A 21,225-nucleotide genomic window follows, 5' to 3' on the forward strand; every position below is an offset into this window, starting at 1 on the left:
CATTGCTTTTTTGAAACTAGAAGCACTCAGAGAGTGCAAACCTCCGCCAAGGCCATGGGGTCACTGACGCCATAACATCTACACGCCATGGAATCATTGAACCTAAAAAAGTCTAACAATGATGATTGCTAGTAAAAAAGTTTCATCTGCTGTGACTGGATAGCATGTATCCTTAGCGCTTGGCATCACAGTTTACTGCAACTTGCACCTTTCCCAGAAGCTACTGTGATCTGAGCACTGATATTGATATTGCATGTGCTTATAGACAAAAACAAATAAGAGACAAAAATCAATTTATTATTCAACTAAACTGCAAATATATGAATTTATTAACATTTATGAATCACATTTTACACGAGTCCCAAACTGTTCATGTTCCTGGCTAACATGAAGTTTGGGGCATGTGGCACATACAGGGTGAACAGATGAGGATGCCCCAGAGGAAGGGCAAATGCTCTCACAAAAAAATCTGATCTATAAGATGGATAAGAGAGGGGCCTCTGGTGTTTGTAAAGTGGATGGACACATGGGAGGTGTCTGTGTGTTCCACCATCCATCATGCGTTTTCAGGTGAGACAGTGCGGAGAAGGGTGAAGGATGGGAAGGATGGACGCTGGACATTCCCTGTCCTAAACCAGTGTTGGCTTATAATAAAAACATGGGTCGACCTATCTGTCCAGCTCATCCAGTACTACTTCACCCATTGGAAAACTGCACGATGGTAAAGGACGGCGTTGCTGCACTTCCTTGACAATGCAACCACAAATGCATTCATCTTGCTTTGTGAGATCAGCAGTGTCAAGCAAGTGCAGCCCATGACACACAAGGACTTTATGGGGGAAATGGTGTGCCAACTGTGTGGCACAGACAAAACAGGTGGCCCACAGAACAGGAGCCAGAACCATGTTCCTGTGCTAATTTTAACAGGCACAGATCCTCGTCAAAAGGCTACAAAAGGCAGACTGAGGTGCCAAAGGTGCCTTAACTTGGGCAACAAGAGGAGTGACATACCATAGAAGTGTCAGGCCTGCAGTGTGCCCCTCTGTGTTGTGTTGGACAGGAATTGGGTTTGTTTTTTTGTTTTTTTGAGTGGCACAAATAATTTGTGCCGCATCTTATTTTGACATCTGATTGTTTTGTAAATAGTTTCGCATTAGCATTTCCTGCACTATATGTTTTTGAAATGTACAATTTATATTTACATTCTAAATCTTATTGTGATATCTGACTGTTTTATAAATAATTGTACAAAAAACGCCTTAAGCATTTCCTGCATTTATGCAAATAGTTGTATTTATCTTTGTTTTTTTGCTACATTTGCACATATGTTTTTGAAATTTACAATTTATATTTACATTTTAAGTTATGAAAATGGTTCGTTAAACAAGTTTGTGGTTTTCACAGTCAAAAAAACTAACTTTTTTCTACTTGGATTTTATGTTTTTGTGTGATTTTAGGTTCACTGTGTTAATACAGTAGGTCAGAATGAATGAGAAACCGTAAAGTCACACAGGTGAGGTTGTGCTGAAAAAAATGTCACCAAACAAGGCCAGGTCAACACTTTTTAAAGGTATATTATAAAGGTAAAACCAAAAGTAGTCAAAAATGGTAAATTATACCCTGGACTCCAGAGGGTTAAAAAGGGTTTTATACAGCAAGGAGAACTTGAACAACAGTTGCTATTTGTCTATTTACTGTATGGGTCTGTGCAAATGTGAAAACCAGGATGTACCAAAATGCAAAATAAAAAAGTCAGTGTAGAAACAAAATTTTAATTTGAATTAATCCCTGGTGTTTACTGTGTTTCTGTCATTAAAACCATACTGCCTGTTTTGTTGAGTGGTTTATTATTTTTGTTTTTAAGATTTAAGTCATAAAAATTATTTTCTTTGGCACCACTATAATTTTATTCCTTAGCATTTAAATAAGGAATTCATAATATGATATTGCCAATATGATCAAAAATCCCACTATAAATGATTTAGAATTTCTCCCCCTGAAGGGGAGAAATTCAAGCGATGAAATACAATGCCCTACATTTGGTCGCGACATCAGGTTACATGGGATTTCCAGTGATCTGCGCAAGCGATGCTAGGAAGGGCAAGGCGACTGCCAAACGGAGTAAAGAAAGGCAGCGTGACATCAGCTGGTTGCTCGCTCAAACAAAATTAGCCGAGACGATAGTAAATGCTCCGAAACAGCTTATTTCTGTGTAAATCCAATATGATTGTCATATATTTTGTAAAACATAAACATCTCTAAATATAAAAAAAGATGTTTTTGAAACCAGATAACACCTCTGAAGTGATTTACAAGACATCTTATGGATGGTAGCGTGCACGCCCCGTGAACATGCATCAAGTGAGTGGGTTGTGTCAAAGGCAACCTCAAAACCTCACACATGCGCTTCCTCCTCCAGTTCATCTGCACACAATAGCAAAGAAGGAAAAGAAAAGAATTGCTGTGGAATTTTCCCTCATGTAACCTCTTCATTAAAAATGAGCTGTAATTTTGCACCATTATAATGCTTGGATTTCAACAGAAACTAAATTTTCCCAGCTTTGTGAAATTCAAGAAGCCATACAGCTTTAAGTAAAAACTGTTCAGAATTAACAGGCATCCTAAAAACACTGTTCGTGCTTCCAGCACCAATCTGTGACTCATCTCTCAGACTGACAAACATACAGAGGAATCCTCTCAGCGTCTTCTGTGGGAACATTTCCATTGAAAACAAAGTTTTAATTGTGTTAAGAAAGCCAAACGACTTTCCTGGACAACCTTGGGTGGAGAGGTGAAGGGAAAAAGTGCCTCCTCAAAACTGTACAGAATCTTCGAGAAGGATCCAGTCAAGCACCTAGAGCTCCTTTGTCCACCACGGGGCATTCCAAACACCCAGGTGAATGCCCTAAATAATCTGAAGTGTTTCCTGTCATTCAGTGTGTGGAGCTCCTGATTAACCTAAATTTTAGAGGTAAAAGAGTTGTTATTTACTCAGATAGCCGGGAGTGTATAAGAGCCGTCTGCTGATCAGCTTTGGTGTGGGAGTGTGTCCAGGCACTTCACACACTGGGAGACACTAGTGATGTAGTTGTAGTGTGGATACCTGGTCAAACAGGCATTCCAGGTGATGAGAGAGCGGACCGGTTTGCAAAGTCGAGGAGCTCAACTAAATTTGTGGGTCCAGAGTCTGTTGTAGGGGTGTCAACTGCTGTGCAGAAGACCGCCCTCCAGAACTGGATCTGGAAGCAGCACCACAAACGACGGCAGCGCTCGAGTGACTGAGGCAGGTAAGACAGCTCGTGGAAGGACCAAACCTCAGGTTTTCCTGGGAGCTCGTTGGTGTACGAGGTCTGTTAAAAAAGTATCGGACCTTTTTATTTTTTTCAAAAACCTGATGGATTTGAATCACGTGTGCTTGCATGAGCCAACCTTGAACCTTTGTGCGCATGCCTGAATTTTTTCACGCCTGTCGATTGCGTCATTTGCTGGTATGCAGCCTTTGTGTGAGGACATGTGTAGTGCGCTCGGCGGATTTTCATTGCAAGGAAAATGACGGATTGAGTGGAGCAGCGCTGCATCAAATTTTGCCAGAAACTGAGCAACAGCCAGGTGGAAACCATTCGGAAGATTCAGACGGCTTTCGGTGACGATGCTATGGGCATCACACAGATTAAGGAGCGGTACAACCAGTTTAAAGACATCCGCACAACGAGCCACGCTCCGGTCGGCCATCAACATGCTGAAATGACCAGATCATTCCAAAGTGAACGCTGTGGTGATGCGGGACCGTCGTGTGACTATCCGAGAAATTGCGGAAGAGGTGAACATCAGCACTTTTTTGGCACATTCCATTGTGACAGAAGATTTGGCCATGAAAAGAGTGGCTGTGAAATTCATGCCGAAGCTGCTGACGGCAGAGCAAAAGCACCTTCGTGCTGAAGTCTCACAGGACATGCTGTGACATGCCCACCTCTTCCACAATTTCTCGGATAGTCACACGACTGAAAAGTCACCGAAAGCCGTCTGAATCTTCCGAATGGTTTCCACCTGGCTGTCGCCCAGTTTCTGGCAAAATTTGATGCGGCGCCTGCTCCAGTCGTTCCGTCTTTTTCCTTGCAATGAAAATCCGCAGAGCGCACTACACACGTCCCACACAAAGGCTTCTTACCAGCAAATGACACAATCGACAGGCGTGAAAAAATTCACACATGCGCACGAAGGTTCAAGGTTGGCTGATGTAAGCACACGTGATTCAAATCTATCAGGTTTTTGCAGAAAATAAAAAGGTCAGATACTTTTATAACAGACCTCATATATTAAGAACAGTGGTTGTGACTCTGACAAGTCACAACCTGCTGAACAGACACACAATGGTAATGAGACTCCAACAGGTCAGTACATGTGCAGCCTGTCGGGAGGAAACTGAGACATCACCCCACTTTTTGGGCCATTGTCCAGCATGGAGTCAACTGAGGCAGAAGTTTCTGGGTTGCTTTATTTTGGAACCTGATCAGATTAGGAAACTAAAGTTAAGAAACCTGGTTTCCTTTATCAAGGGCACCAAAAGGTTTAACTAAGTAGGTTAATTTTGGGGGGAGCAATAGGCCCTTTGTGGCCTACACTCCGCTGGGCTGATAGTCCGCCCCCTTTTCCCTAACCCTAATCTAATACTACAGTTTTAATTTGGGAGGTAGCTCTGAGAGTAAAGTGCTATTTTTCAGGTGTCCTGACTCACATTCACAAATTCAAATTCACACATAGAAGCTTTCTGCTCCATGATGCGGACAACTCCTCTCACTGTCGTCCTGCTGAGCAGTGAAATGGGCAGAGCTGGAAATTCAGTACTTTGCTCAAAGGCACCTCAGGGATGGTGATAAGACTCAGACAAATGCTTGTCTTTCACTTTTCTCAATCCAAATATATCCAGCTGTGCTGGGACGCGAGCCAGTGGTCACAAGTTTGCTTCTCTCCCACCCGCCCCACACAATAAATTCAGTAAATATTTGTTTTTCCTGACATTATCATTTGGAAAAGGCATAAAAAAAATCCCTCAGCAGAAAAGCAGAGTAACTATCAACAGAACGAGGGAAAGACAATACTTTATTTATAATATATATCAGGTTTATAATTATATGTGGGCAGCACAGTGGCTCAGTGGTTAGCACTGTTGTCTCACAGTATGTAAGAAAGCTCACCAAAGCATTTTTACTGTAAACTCAGGCATTTTAATGTGGACAGCACTTTTATGAAGATGTTTTATTCCATCTGTTCTTACCTTTTCTTTTATCTGCTGGTATGGGTTTTTTACTTTCCAAAAACAAAAACACTCTGCATCGTATTGTAAATGAGTGCAACAAGATTGCTGGTGTTTCCTTAAACGACCTGCCATCTATATATAAAAACAGATCCATTAGGAAGGCGAGGTCGATCGTGGACGATCCCAGTCACCCCCCTGTACCCTGAGTTCAAAATGCCTCCATCTGGTCGTAGATTTATGTCCAAGAGATGTAAAGACCAATAGGTACAAGAACTCTTTTATTCCCACTGTTACTAGATTTTTAAACACTATCACATGAGTGGTTTTTAACTAGGTTTTCTTATTATTGTGTTATTATGTTTACTGTTTGGTGAGTTTTCATGCCATATTTAAGATCATGTTATGTTTATGTATGTATGTATGAATGTGTTCAACTGCTGGCTGCACAACAAATAGCCCCTGAGGGGATAATAAAGACAACTTCACTTGACAGCAAGAAGGTCATGAGATCGATTCCCACCTGTGGCCTTTCTGTGTGGCGTTTGCATGTTCTCGCCCTATACCTGCTGGGATAGGCTCCAGCCCCCCCCCCCCTTCCCGTGACCCTTAATTGGCGTAAGCGGTCGAAGATGAGTGAGATATTTACATATTTCTATGAGTGTACTTCATCCCTTCACTTTACACCTGAGTACCATAAGCTAAGAAGTTCATTTAAAGTAAAAAAAACAAAACAAAAACATTTATTTTCGTTATTATTATCATCATCATCCTTACACTGTAAATTCTGTAGAGTAAATTTGACTTTCCAATAGAATCATATGGTCCCTATACAAACAGTGTTAAATCAACTCTATGTGTTAAATGAACTACAAGGGACTATGTGGACTGTGACCGTATGTACTCACCAAAGACTCAGTTTTACTCTGCAAAATTTATAGTGCATTTATTATTGCCTCCGCCAAGGAGGTTATGTTTTCACTGGCGTTTGTCTGTTTGTTTGCCTTTTAACAGGATAACTCAAAAAGTTTTGAATGCATTTGAACCAAATTTGGTGGAATGATGGGAAATATGTCCAAGATCAATTGATTAAAATTTGGTGATGATCCGGATTAAACTCTGGTAAATATAGCATAATGTATTATTTTGCCCTTTTGTGAATTCACATCCTTTGATATTGATATGTGGCATGGCGGAGGGATGCGCTCTACGAGTGCCCTTCTAGTTGTCTGTGTTATTACATGGTAAAATTTGCATAGTTAAAATACTCTGCAGTGCGTACATATGATCCTACTCCAAATAGTGATAAATTAACCCCATTAGGGTTGAGCAAGATGGTTTAACACTATGATACAACAGATGTAACATGTCTTGGAGTGTGAACATACACCGATCAGCCATAACACTGTGACCACTGACAGCTGAAGTGAATGACACAGATTACTTCCTTACAGTGGCACCTGTCAGTGTGTGGGCTATACGAGGCAGCAAGCTCACATTCTGTCCTTGAAGCTGATGTGTTAGAAACATGAAAATGAAGACGCATAAAGATGCAAGTGACTTTGACAAAGGCCAAATTGTGATGGCTCGAGACCTGGCCCAGAGCATCAATTCAATTTCTTTAATTTATATAGCGCCAAATCACAACAAAGCTGCCTCAAGACGCTTCACAGAAGTAAGGTCTAACCTTACCAACCCCCACAGCAAGCACACAGGTGACAGTGGTAAGGAAAAACTCCCTCTGATGATTTGAGGAAGAAACCTCAAGCAGACCAGACTCAAAGGGGTGACCCTCTGCTTGGGCCATGCTACTGACACAATAGACAATACAAATATAGAGGAAATATTGGGAGTCCATGCTGGTGTCCAGGACGGAGGCCTGCAGAAGAAGACACCTGCTCCCACTGCTGGATGGAGCTGCACCTCAAACAGAGGAAAAAAAAGCAGAGTCAGGCGGCAGAAAGACAACAAATAAGGTATAATTTGTCAGCATTAAGCACCAAGAAAAACAGAAGAAATACTAAGGTGATCACCAGCCACTAGCCCTAAGCTTCACTAAAAGATGCAGAATTTAGATAAAGTTGAAAGAGCATCTCCAAAACTGCTACTCCGGTGGGATGTTCCCAGTCTGCTGTGGTCAGTACCTACAAAAAGTGGTCCAAGGAGGAAAACCTGGTGAACTGGAGACAGGGTTGTGGGTGACCAAGCCTCACTGAGGTATGCGGGGAGTGAAGACTGGCCCATGTACCCAACAGAAGACCTACTGTAACTCAGACTGCTGAAAAAGTCAGCATTGTTCACTGCTAGAAAAATCTGGTGGAGTCCACACCTCGACAGGTCAGGGATGTTTTGGTGGGAAAATGTGGACCTACGCAATAATCCGCAGGTATGACTGATCGGTGTACGTACTCACCAGAGTCAGCTTTACGCTGCAAAAGTGACTGTGCATTATTATGTTCTTCTGTTGTTTGAGGACTAGATTTGGTTCTGCAAATGTGTTCCGTACTAAGCGGTGTGTAGAAGTTGCCGTGCTAATCCTCTGCTCATAACTAAAAAAATGCACAGCATACGCATGAACAAAACAGATAAAAAGAATAAAGAACACCATATGCCACACCTTCATGAGCATGGCTGCCTTTCAGCCTGTTCTGCAGGTCCTCCCTGTCCACCTGTAGCTGCTGCACCTGCACCTGCAGCTCCTCACACCTCCTCCTCCACTGCTGCTCCTTCTGTTGCAACTCCTGCTCCAGAAAAACAGAATGTGAAATTACAGAGGCACGTATCGAGCACTTGGACACATGGCTTCACAAAATTAGACTTTGTCAAAGCCAGGACAAAACACTTTTCAGTATCGGTGCAGTGCAGCGATGACAGCGGTGGTTTAGTTTGCGCTGAAAATACGGTGAATTGTGATTTCAGGAAATCAGAATTTACTAAATTATTTTTGTACCATTTCATTTAAGAAAAGAGAAAGAAAACCCACTTAATTTGTGTCTGTATGACATCGTGGGTCAGATATGTGAAACCATTGTGTGTTTTATTGTAAAAGCCTCAAATGTTAAAGCTATTTTTTGATATACGAGGGCTGTCCATAAAGTATAGGTCCTTTTTATTTTTTTCAAAAACTATATGGATTTCATTCATATGTTTTTATGTCAGACATGCTTGAACCCTTGTGCGCATGCGTGAGTTTTTCCACGCCTGTCGGTGACGTCATTCGCCTGTGAGCACTCCTTGTGGGAGGAGTCGTCCAGCCCCTCGTCGGAATTCCTTTGTCTGAGAAGTTGCTGAGAGACTGGCGCTTTGTTTGATCAAAATTTTTTCTAAACCTGTGAGACACATCGAAGTGGACATGGTTCGAAAAATTAAGCTGGTTTTCGGTGAAAATTTTAACGGCTGATGAGAGATTTTGAGGTGATACTGTCCCTTTAAGGACTTCCCACGGAGCGAGACGTCGCGCTGCGCTCTCAGGCGCCATCCTCAGCCTGTTTCAAGCTAAAAACCTCCACATTTCAGGCTCTATTGATCCAGGACGTCGTGAGAGAACAGAGAAGTTTCAGAAGAAGTCGGTTTCAGCATTTTATCCGGATATTCCACTGTTAAAGGAGATTTTTTTAATGAAAGACGTGCGGACGGGTCCGGCGCGGTGGCACAGGAAAAACACCTCCGTGTTGATAACCATTTGTAAAATCCAGGTGGCTTTTGATGGCTTTCAGTGGAGTGAGTATATGAGAAATTGTTTAACAGCTGGACATGTTCCAACTTGTCCTTAAGGCTTCCAACGGAAGTGTTTTTCCTGTGACGGAGCGTCGCGGCGGCTGCGAGCCGACGCTGCAATCCGTCCGCACGTCTTTCATTAAAAAAAATCTCCTTTAACAGTGGAATATCCGGATAAAATGCTGAAACCGACTTCTTCTGAAACTTCTCTGTTCTCTCACGACGTCCTGGATCAATAGAGCCTGAAATGTGGAGGTTTTCAGCTTGAAACAGGCTGACGATGGCGCCTGAGAGCGCTACACGACGTCTCGCTCCGTGGGAAGTCCTTAAAGCGACAGTGTCACCTCAAAATCTCTCATCAGCCGTTAAAATTTTCACCGAAAACCAGCTTAATTTTTCGAACCGTGTCCACTTCGATGTGTCTCACAGGTTTAGAAAAAATTTTGATCAAATAAAGCGCCAGTCTCTCAGCAACTTCTCAGACAAAGGAACGACAAGGGGCTGGACGACTCCTCCCACAAGGAGTGCTCACAGGCGAATGACGTCACCGACAGGCGTGGAAAAACTCACGCATGCGCACGAGGGTTCAAGCATGTCTGACGTAAAAACATATGAATGAAATCCATATAGTTTTTGAAAAAAATAAAAAGGACCTATACTTTATGGACAGACCTCGTATATTTAAAAATTAAAATATAAATCATGTCATGCTTTTTTGTTTGTTTGTTTGTTCTGAGGACAACAAATTACAAAATCCAAGATGGTCACAGTGTCGTTACAGAATATCTTCAAAATGCTATTTCTTTATTACTATGTTATACAGACACAAGTGCTATTTACTACCTTCCTTACACATGGATTCCATTCCAACCACATGGAAGTGCTTGGCATGATAACAAATTTTTATTCTTCTTATTATTATTACTACACACTGTTCAAAACAATTAAGAAGCCACACTAGGTTATCACATTTTTCCCTGGACTATCACAAATGTGTGAAAATTATACAACCCCTGGCAATAATTATGGAATCACCTGGCCTTGGAGGATGTTCATTCAGTTGTTTAATTTATACTAATCTTAATCTATACCACTCCATTGTGAAGCTGTATAACTGGGATACAAAATGCAAAAACATGCACTGTGAACAATTTCTCCAATTACAGCCACAGAAGCCTGTAACCCAGGGGTGGCCAAGTTCGGTCCTCGAGAGCTACATTCCTGACACTCTTAGTTGTCTCCTTGCTCCAACACACCTGAATCCAATGAAAGGCTCATTCAAAGTCTGCTAACGAGTCTTTCATTGATGATGGGATGGACGCCTCTCCTGATGGCTCCCTTGATGACGTGAATGACTCATTACCATAAACAAAAGACTGAAACTGCTTTGACCTGAGTACCCCATTGTAAACCGGGGACAAAGCGTGTCTCAGACCCCCTCCCTGGTTAAGGCTGGGTTTTAACTGTTTCACATACAATGCCTCCTTCACTCCTCTCTCAAACCATTTCTTCTCTCTGGCTAAGATTTTAACTTCCTAGTCCTCAAACTTGTGGTTAGTGTCTTTAAGGTGGAGGTGAACTGCAGACTGAGGTCCACTGGTGCCCTCTCTGCGGTGCTGGTATAGCCTTTTGTGTAAAGGTTGCTTAGTCTCACCTATGCAGTGTTCGTTACAGTTTTCCTGACATCTGAATTGTAAATAGGGATCCTGTCCTTAGGGTGAACTAATTTCTGTCTCAAGGTGTTAACCGGTTTAAAGTAAACTGGGATTTTGTGCTGTCTGAAGATCCTCTGTAGTTTTTCCCCTACTCCTGCTAAATAAGGGAGAGACACTCCTCTTCTTCTTGTCTCCGTCTCCTGTCTATCTGGCCTCTTTGTTCTCTGGAACTTCTGCTGAGGAAGTTTTAGCTGAGGAAGCTTCTGCGATTTGAAGCGAAACATCCTGGTGTCAAGCAACCCAGTCCAATCAAAGATTCAAGCTTCTCTACTATTAGTATTATTGCAATGTTATTTTTGAGCATACTGGGGAACCACCCTGCCCCCTTGGAAATAATATGGAACCGCCCCTGGAAAGCCCCTTCCGCAGCTTAAACGCGAACTCTAATTTAATGCATCGTCAGAGCTAAATGACGGCCACGGAAGCTCGCGCACGGTTCGGTACCGGTTTGAATCGAACCGTTAAACACGGCGGCCTGGTGACGTCACCGCGTGTCTCACCTGTATCTCCCGTTTGTCGCCGCTCTCCTCGCTTTCTTTCGCTGCTCTTTTCTTCTGCTGCTGCAGCTGTAAGGTCTCGAAGGTCTTCAGCAGCTCCTCTTCCTTCAGGTTCCTGGAAGCGAAGTTCTCCAGCAGCTCCAGAACTTTGACTATTTTCGGCACCAGACCCACCACGCTGTCTTTGCCGAAGCCGTCGATCAGTTTTTCCACTTCGGCGCCGATCACTTTGGCCATTTCGTACACATCGTCGACCGTCAGAGTGGAGGACGACCGCTCGAAGCAGCCCTCGGGGTTCGGGGTTTGTGTAGGTCCGTCCATGTTCGACATCAGTTCCGTCAGCAGCTGATCGCCAAACGCGAAGTGAAAACGAGAGCTGCTGCCGACACGCCTGAACACGAGCGCCTCATTTCAGCCTGTTCACATTTAAACACACAAAACAAAGTCAAGGATCCTCCTACATCACTGACCAATAACGGCACACAAACGCAGACACGAAACATGTGGCAGATCGAGCACAGTAAATCCTCTGAGCTCGACCTCCAACAGACCGTAAAACGTCAGTCATCAGGGGCGGAGGGAGGATTTTTGTCTTGGGGCGGTGGGGGGGGGGGGTTGATGTTAACAGTGTTGCCACAGTTACTTTGAAAAAGTAATCCAATTACTAATTACGCCTTGAAAAGGTAACTTAGTTACTTTATTGATTACTCAATTGTAAAAGTAACTAAGTTAGATTACTAGTTACTTTCCCCAGCTGTCGACAACAACCCTCTGCCACCTCAACATGACTGATACTTTTTTTGTTGTTGCCAAAACTTACTTTATAGTCACCCTTTCTTGACTTCAATGAAAATAAATACTTGTTTTATAAAAAGTAAAATAAAGACCTCTTTCTTGACCTCATATTTAACTGTTGACAGCACTGTAACAGTAAAACTTGCAATTTCTAACCTACATTGTTTATAAATGTAACTATTAAATTCTAACATTTTTCTAACATTTAAATTCTCTCTAAACATTTTACTTGTCGAAATTATTATTATTATAAGTAGTATTAGTAGTTGCAGTAAAAACAGGCTTCAAAACTGGACCTTTAATCTAGGGGTGTTGTGGGGGGGCACATCCTTGCCCCATGCCCCCATTCCATCTGGATTCGCCCCTGCTTTGGCGTTTGAGCACAAAGAATGGATAACATTTATTTAGGCAGAAAACATGACCAGATTTACAGGTAAGAATGTTTTATTGCATTTTCACATCATGTGGTCCTCAGAAAGAGAGTTTAGGTGCATTTGAGTGGAAAATAGTGTTAGTTGTTGACGCTTCGCGGAGGATCAGCTGTTTTTAGCAGCAGATACGGAGTGGCTCAGCTCAGAATTCTAAATAAAGGAGGGAAAAAAAGCACAAAAATGTCTTTGTAAAGCTCAGTGCAGGTGTGCTGTTGTCACCGCGCTTTAATAGGTGAGGACGAGTCGTAGCTGCTGCAGAAAACCGCGGATGAAAAGCTCACAGCTCGCTTAAAGTGGGCAGTTCAGTCGAACCCCGACCCCCTGCCCACGGACCAAGTTTAATGCTGCTATCGACCCATCCAACCATCTTCTACCGCTTAGTCCAATTAAGGGTCGCGGGGGGCTGGAGCCTATCCCAGCAGTCATAGAGTGAGGGTACACCCAGGACAGGATGCTAGTCTGTCGCAGGGCCACAAATAGACAAACACACAGACACACCCACACACACACCTATGGACAATTATAAAGATCCCAATCCACCTAACCTGATGTGGGAGGAAACCGGAGCACCCAGAGGAAACCCACGCAAACACGGGGAGAACATGCAAACTCCACACAGAAAGGCCACGGCAATTGAACCCACAACCTTCTCGCTGTGAGGCAACAGTGCTAACCACTAAGCCACCGTGCTGCCCTGCTATCGACCCACAATACAAAAATAATAGTAATGCACAGTGACTTGGAGAAGTAACTTTAATCTGATTACTGATTTGGAAAGATTAACGTGTTAGATTACTCGTTACTAAAAAAAAGTGGTCAGATTAGAGTAACACGGTACCAGCATCACAGTTAACAACCCCTTTTTACCCACATAAGTACCATAACACTCAAAGTCATACTATATTGACACCTTTATGGTGTCAAATCTCCCGTGTAATCACATTCTTGCTGGGTTGAGGTCGAAATTTTGTCAGTGTAAACAAGCGGCAACTTCTTTGCAACATTGCATCGTTATGGAGGTGAGTTCAACCAAAATATGTATTTAGGTGTTTAAGATAATCGTGAGTCTTTAGTGTGTTTTATTTTATATATATATATATATATATATATATATATATACATACATACACATATACACGAGGGCTGTCCGTATAGGTCCTTTTTATTTTTTTCAAAAACTATATATATGGATTTCATTCATATGTTTTATGTCAGACATGCTTGAACCCTCGTGCGCATGCGTGAGTTTTTCCACGCCTGTCGGTGACGTCATTCGCCTGTGAGCACTCCTTGTGGGAGGAGTCGTCCAGCCCCTCGTCGGAATTCCTTTGTCTGAGAAGTTGCTGAGAGACTGGCGCTTTGTTTGATCAAAATTTTTTCTAAACCTGTGAGACACATCGAAGTGGACATGGTTCGAAAAATTAAGCTGGTTTTCAGTGAAAATCTTAACAGCTGATGAGAGATTTTGAGGTGATTCTGTCGCTTTAAGGACTTTTCACGGTGCGAGACGTCGCGCTGCGCTCTCAGGCGGCGTCGTCAGCCTGTTCAAGCTGAAAACCTCCACATTTCAGGCTTTATTGATCCAGGACGTCGTGAGAGAACAGAGACGTTTCAGAAGAAGTCGGTTTCAGCATTTTATCCGGATATTCCACTGTTAAAGGAGATTTTTTTAATGAAAGACGTGCGGACGGGTCCGCGCGTCGGGACGCAGCCGACACGGCGCGGCGGCACAGGAAAAACACCTCCGTGTTTAACCATTTGTTAAAATCCAGTTGGCTTTTGATGGCTTTCAGTGGAGTGAGTATATGAGAAATTGTTTATCAGCTGGAGATGTTCCAACTTGTCCTTAAGGCTTCCAGCAGAGGTGTTTTTCCTGTGACGGAGCGTCGCGGCGGCTGCGAGCCGACGCTGCAATCCGCCCGCACGTCTTTCATTAAAAAAAAATGTCCTTTAACAGTGGAATATCCGGATAAAACGCTGAAACCGACTTCTTCTGAAACTCCTCTGTTCTGTCACGACGTCCTGGATCAATAGAGCCTGAAATGTGGAGGTTTTCAGCTTGAAACAGGCTGACGACGCCGCCTGAGAGCGCTGCACGACGTCATATGAATGAAATCCATATAGTTTTTGAAAAAAATAAAAAGGACCGTTACTTTACGGACAGCCCTCGTGTATATATATATATATATATATATAATACAAATAAAGGAGTCCAACATAGAGAAATATTGAAGTTATATTGTTTTCTGTTTTTGGCATCCTTGGAGTTCAATATTTCCACCAGTTCCTCCTCTGTGAACTCAGCAAACCTCGCTGGCAGACGATTTTCTGCTGTTGTTGACGTTGCCATTTTTTTCAACCAGCGTCTGTCAGCTAGTTCCTGACCTTCGTATGCCGCGCTCCGATTGGCTAGCTGTTGGCAGTAAGCTCTAACGCCATTGGTCAGTGGGAACTGATTTGGTCCTAGCCTTTTTGGATCCAACATAACTTTCTGGCTCCAAGCCAAAATACAGGTAAATGATAGACAGAAAGGCTAATCTGTGATTGGCTATTGCAATCTGAGTGGAGAACACACCTACACACACACGGTCGGTGAGGCTCAACGTTGAGCCGAGGCAGCATCTCTCCAACAGCAGTCAGGGTGCGGAGTAATCCATCAAATGTCCAACGATAATTCTGCATCAGAATCGACATCAATACTTTCGTACGATAGCTTAAATTCACCCATTTCGGCATTGGTACACGACTTTCTCTTGCTCTCGGCTAACAGCTAGCAGTGCACACAGCCGGTGTTCTGTCAAATTGTGCGTCTCGTAGCATAGACAGTTCCGTGTTATAATATTGCGCATGCAGTTGCGCAGAAGACAGGAATGACATCTTATCAGAACACCGGTCAGGGCGCGGAGTAATACAGCCAAATGGGCAACGGTTGAATCTTTTGTCACCGTTACCCTAATATTATATGGTCTGAAATCTCACACACTTAACCAGTAAGTTTTGCGGAAAAAATGTATTTTGATTTTAATAATTAACATTACTGTACATCATATTCTCAATGTTAAATTTCTACAGATTTTTTTTTTTTGTAATTTATTCTTTGAAATGACCAAATTACACAACCCTTAGAATAAAATTTGTGGAGTAGATCAGATGAATATCGAGTCATTGACATTTTAATCACAGAATAAATCCCATTTGTAGTTACACAAGAGAAGTTGAGTTAAAGTTCACACAATGTACAAGTTCTCACCCTACGATTAAAGAAATTATTTTTCATGTGCAACAGCCTCACAATTGCTTCAAACACTGCTCAATACAAAATTGTACACACACAAAAACAAAACTCTGACCAAGCCATATTTCTGTATGCCACTGTCAAAGAGAGGACAGGAGACACGAGCTGTAGCGACCCCAACAGAAACAGCCAAAATTTAATTATACCACTAATACCATCACCAATGGTTGTGAAGTAAAATATTTTAAATGTCCAGTGATTCTTTTTTGCTAATCCAAAAGTATCTGATTCACATGAGTAGTAATGCACTTTCTGTACATTTTGTTTAAGGGATCAGCACTGAAGATAGAAGAAATTACAAATATATATATATTAAAAAAAAAAAGACTTTATTTAAGCCACACTACAATGTCACAGCATGTACAGTACAACATAGTATCAGGGTATTAATGACAAAATACAACTTTCAATTTAATTCTCAAGAGTGACAAGTAATGGCTTTAAAATAATAATTATAAAACAAACTGCACACACATCTGGATGAACTGTACGCACAGACAGCTGAAAAACAAAGCTGTGTTTACTGAAAGAAAACTAATAATTAATATTCGGGGGAGAAGAATTTCACTTTCTAAACGGTTCTACGATGTCTCACCTGCATGTATTCAACAGTGATTTTGCAAGAACTGTTCTGAACCGGTTCCACGTGATTATTCCAGAAATATCTACAAAATGTGTCCACTCTCAAGCATACATGTCTTCGCGGTCGGCGTTATAGATTTCACCTTCCTGCAGTGAGGCGAAGTTGAGGAAGTGTGAGGGTCGGTGGACTTCATGGTAGAACTCTTTGGGATTAGAAAGCTGCAGGTCATACTTCATGTTGGGGTCGTGACGAACACCTGCAGGCAACACACATTTTCAAAGTTTGAAGCAAAAAGTATGAAACAAAGTGCAAGATGATGCTTCATATGAAAGACTGCCATGTGAGAAACTTTCCTTAAGCTGTCTAATTTATTTGTTTCCGGATGGAAGCACAATTATTACAAATTACACGACACAGCAGCACTGCACAGTTTAAAAAAAAAAAAAAAAAAGCAACAAAAAAATCAAACAAACAACAACAAAAAAGTGAGACTAGGGAGGAAACATGAAAGAGTGGTACAGATGTTACAAACAAGAACAAATAGTTTTCAGGATATAAATTATGTAAGAAATAAAACAGTAACTTATCACAGAAGACCATAATTTAACTGAAAAACAGTTTAACTACTACCACTGTTTATTGTAACGTGTTCATGGTTTATGGAACACAAGTGGATTACATTTATTTACAGTATTCTGATCTGAGAACAGTGACCAGTCAGCCAGAAATTAGGTCAACTACGCCTTTCCCCCAGCACTAAAAACCCACACACACTGACCAGACTGAAGTCTAATGTACTGCTTCCAGTTCCAGCTAACCAGCCGTGATATGTAACTAATTACTAGCATCAGCTACACTCAGAATATTGAGCTATAGTTTGGTGAAAATCTGTGTAATAAAATCATGCAAATGAAGGATAGACTGGTAAAATATGTAGCATGAACAGTTTAAAAAGGTTTGGATAAATGTTGTGAGCCCCCGCCCCCAAAAAGCCCCACCTCATACTCTGATGGAACCAGTGCTACTTTGAATGTCCACAAAATGATTCCTCAAACCAGAGCATTAGACTACTAGTTCATCTTCTAAGACAAAAAGCTGAAGTTACTAACCCATGAAGTTGTAGTTCCAGGAGACTTGTCCAGGAACCATGAAGAAGCCCAGGAAGCGGTCCGACAGCAACATCTGCACCCTCTCATAGTGGGATGGAAGGTAGCCTTTGGGGTTGTTGCCCTTGTCTGTGTTCTGTCGCCCCCACTCATAGCCACTGGGTGTCAGCTTGTACGCTGTGAGCGTGCACGAACCCGGCGTGAAGCTGAAACCAGATGAGAAACGCACTAGGTACCATTCAGCCAAATCAGTGTAGTTACTCTGCAAGAAGAACTTATGTGCACCACAATGTAAAAACAGCAGCGTTCCATTTTTTCACATTATTGAAAACTAACTTCAAGAGGCAGATTTTCATTTATGCTGATACTTGCAATTTCAATAATGAAAATGAAATATACAAGGGTAGTACTTTTTCCAAAGCTTTGGTAGACATTTTTAAAGCCTTCTCCCACAAACCTCATTGGGAACTACTACAAGATGTAATACACACTGAGGTAAACAGCGTCTTCCGTCACCTAACCTAATAATCCTTATTTGTGCAACAGACTCACAGACCTACCTGCATGTGATGATGATGGTCTTTTCTCCATCCCAGGAAGGATTGTCCGCCATAACCCTGGCATGAGTCGTGACGTCCTGTGGAGAGAGCTGGGGTGATTCGTTAGGCTGCGTGTGGATCCACCCAAGAGGCTCCATCTCCTGTTGGGGAAAAAAGGCCACAAACAGTTAAGCATCTCACCACTGAAACTTTGTGGATGCGCTGGAACCTAAAAATCTTGTGTCTTACTTTAAGGTACTCATGTGCAGGCAGCTGGTTGGGCAGGTGGACAGTCTGGTGGGTCCCCCACTGTGGAACCATGACGATACAGCGGATCTCTTTCACCTGAGGGTTGTCTGGTGGACTGGTGCCATACAGATAACCTGCAATCTGAAACCCAACAGAACATGTTCAGTGTTGCATTACTCTAAAACACTGAAGGCCCCTGAAATAAAACACCTGAGGCAGAGTAGATTCGAGCTCCAGAAACTGATCGCCTGCAGACCACGCCCACCCACCTGTGCGCGCAGATCTGAGATGCAGATGAACTTTTTGAGGACATTCTTGGGAAGGATGTAGGTGTAGCCTGTCTCCTTGATATCATCAGATGACACATAGATGTGGTTGGTTCGGAGGTGGAGGTTGGCAGCAGAAATGGCCCTAAAGGAAGGACAAAGAGCAAATCGATAAACCTAAGGGGAAAATGAAAATGCTGGATTTCCACATAGTACATTCGCGTTGCACCACGTATCAGTCACACCATGGTCACATTTTTGATGAGTCCTCCACGAGGCATTTTGCTTATTGGTTGAGGAGTGTGTGTTTTAAGTTATGGAGTGTGGCTGGAATTATAAGTAAAGTGTTTTATCATGCACGGTTGTCAAATAAAGAAACAGCTATTCTACCACCAGTTTGAGCCAGCACTGTGTAGTGTGCCAGCCATTTAATCCAGTAATTTTTTTTATATCTACAATGGTAAGTACAGCATGGCGTTTATATTCATGACAGCAGGGCATGACGATGCGATTACAGACGATCTGACTGGCCATTCAGCTGTGTTTCAGCTACGACTTGTCAAAAATATACATGGTACATTGACTTGCGTGGGGTTAATCAGCTCTGTATATGTATTATAGAAGCAATGGACTGCAGACAGAATGCAAACATAGTATGTGGAAGGCTGGCCTAAACTATGATCACCTGGTTAAACATTAAACCAAGTTATGAAGGGTTTTCCAGCAACGACAATTAGTCCATGAGCCAGTAATCAATTTTGACCTAAATTGGTACCACTTAAGGTGAGAAAATGGCACTTACCAAAATTGGAGCAACTTTAACTTTTGACCCCTGTACAAACTGAAACTGACCTTTGTCACCATTTTTGCTGGTTTTACCCCATAACTCCAGAACATTCAGTCACAGATAGTCCAAACTATACCTTTTAGGAATGATTATGATCAGATAAATAATGTGGTATAGTTTTCAACATGATTGGAGCATTTTTAAATTCTGACCCCTGTGTAATTCTTCACTGTCCCCCTACCTGGCCACAGCTGCCACCCTGGGGTGGCTGTTATACATTTTTATGTAGGTCATGGTACACTGAGGCTGGAGTCTAAGTGTTGTTTCGTCACCTTAAGTGGTACCAAAAGGCTGCTTGGCCCATGGACTAAAAAACCATAAACACAGCTGCATCAACTAATCAAACCTGCACCGCCAAGTTCAGTACTGCAGTTTTCCTTCATAATATTTTTTCAGATGTTTTTGTTTCCCTCTCTCAGACACATAGGATGGGGTAAAGACATGCCTCCAAGACTGAAATTAGATTCTGCTTCTATACCTGACCCTCCATTCAGTCTTTGAGGAGAAGGTCTGGGTCTCATAGTTGGAGGTGGTGGAGGTGATGATCTCATCTCCGTGCTTGTTGACTGTCCGTGTCTGTGTGGCTGTGAGCTGCGACTGCTCCTTTGTCTGCTTCTCAATCTCAGCAATTTGCTGGCGCTGCTGTGATGGTGCAGAGATCTCCATTCCCAGGATGATGTCACGGATCTCAGACTGCGTCAGTGAAGCCACATTCACACTGGAAGGAGAGTAGTGCAGATCGAGGGGATTTACTCAATAGAATTACAATATATATTTTAATTTCAAAAAACTTTTACAAGTCACACTCACTTGTTTTTTTTGCCATAGTCAGCCAGAATCAGATCTTTGAGTTGAACCTCCACCTTAATCCACTCCTCGTCAGTCAGTGTTGGCCAAATGTGATGGGGCTCAGTGATCGTGGTCTTGTCAGGTTTCAGGATCACCTTAGCACGGTCATTGTTGACGTGAAGCGCTCTGAGGATCAGGATGAGCCGAGAGAAGGCCTACATGCACAGCATACACTAGTTACACAAAAAAACTTTGATAAACTGACACTTTATCCATCAGCGAAATTCAGCTGTAACACTGGACCAGAAACATGTCGACTTATGTTTGGGTTGTTCCTGAGAATATTTTTGTAGCCAAGTTATAAGTCTTGTTTAATTATGATCACAGAACTACTTCCATCATTATACAATTCAGTGATTTATATACAGTTGTGCTCAAAAGTTTACATACCCTGGCAGTAGTCTTTTTTTTTTGGCCGTTTTTCAGAGAATATGAACAATAACACAAAAACTTTGTTTCACTCATGGTTAGTGGTTGGGTGAAGCCATTTATTGGTAAATAACTGTGTTTACTCTTTTGAAATCATAATGACAACACAAACTACCCAAATGACCCTGATCAAAAGTTTACATACCCCTTTTCTTAATACTGTGTGTTGCCCCCTTTAATATCAATGACAGCTTGGAGTCTTTTGCGGTAGCTGTAGATGAGCTCTCTGATGGTAAAGCTGCCACTGAATGTGTTTCGGACTTTATTTACATTAATTACAAAAATACAAACAGTATGACACTTTATGGTAAATTTGCATGGAGTAGACATTTCTCAAAAACTTCTGCCAGGGTATGTAAACATTTGACCACAACTCTGTATGTATGTGTGATATATATATATATATATATATATATATATATATATACACATATACACACACACACACACACACACACACACACACACACACACACACACACACACACACACAACCCCTGGCAATAATTATGGAATCACTGGCCTTGGAGGATGTTCATTCAGTTGTTTAATTTTGTAGGAAAAAAAAGCAGATCACAGACATGGCACAAAACTAAAGTCATTTCAAATGGCAACTTTCTGGCTTTAAAAAACACTAAGAAATCAGGGAAAAT

At 42.1% G+C, this 21,225-nt stretch overlaps 2 protein-coding genes across 4 annotated transcripts in view; both read right to left on the reverse strand.

Annotated features, from left to right (window-relative positions):
* LOC117509616 (RILP-like protein 1) overlaps window positions 1-11,670 on the reverse strand; it is a 57,585-nt gene extending 45,915 nt beyond the window's left edge. For both annotated transcript variants that reach the window (XR_004560449.1, XM_034169360.1), the window contains exons 1-2: window positions 11,187-11,670; window positions 7,872-7,995 (exon numbers count right to left, since the gene is read on the reverse strand). Coding sequence is in view for 1 of the 2 variants with exons in the window: in XM_034169360.1 (XP_034025251.1) it covers window positions 7,872-7,995; window positions 11,187-11,513 (451 nt within the window). In the remaining variant the exon portion in view is untranslated. The remainder of the gene's footprint in view (window positions 1-7,871; window positions 7,996-11,186) is intronic.
* A 4,338-nt stretch (window positions 11,671-16,008) lies between these two features.
* The window catches only part of prpf8 (pre-mRNA processing factor 8), a 35,793-nt gene continuing 30,576 nt past the window's right edge, over window positions 16,009-21,225 (reverse strand). Inside the window, exons 36-42 of one of the 2 annotated variants that reach the window (XM_034169362.1) lie at window positions 20,105-20,298; window positions 19,773-20,012; window positions 18,451-18,592; window positions 18,182-18,322; window positions 17,954-18,093; window positions 17,397-17,599; window positions 16,009-16,543 (exon numbers count right to left, since the gene is read on the reverse strand). In XM_034169362.1, the coding sequence (XP_034025253.1) occupies window positions 16,389-16,543; window positions 17,397-17,599; window positions 17,954-18,093; window positions 18,182-18,322; window positions 18,451-18,592; window positions 19,773-20,012; window positions 20,105-20,298 (1,215 nt within the window). In that variant the 3' untranslated portion in view covers window positions 16,009-16,388. The remainder of the gene's footprint in view (window positions 16,544-17,396; window positions 17,600-17,953; window positions 18,094-18,181; window positions 18,323-18,450; window positions 18,593-19,772; window positions 20,013-20,104; window positions 20,299-21,225) is intronic. The other variant, XM_034169361.1, reaches the window with a different exon arrangement.

The sequence above is a fragment of the Thalassophryne amazonica genome, chromosome 4 (genome assembly GCF_902500255.1).
Source record: "Thalassophryne amazonica chromosome 4, fThaAma1.1, whole genome shotgun sequence".
In the NCBI taxonomy this organism is placed as follows: domain Eukaryota; kingdom Metazoa; phylum Chordata; class Actinopteri; order Batrachoidiformes; family Batrachoididae; genus Thalassophryne; species Thalassophryne amazonica.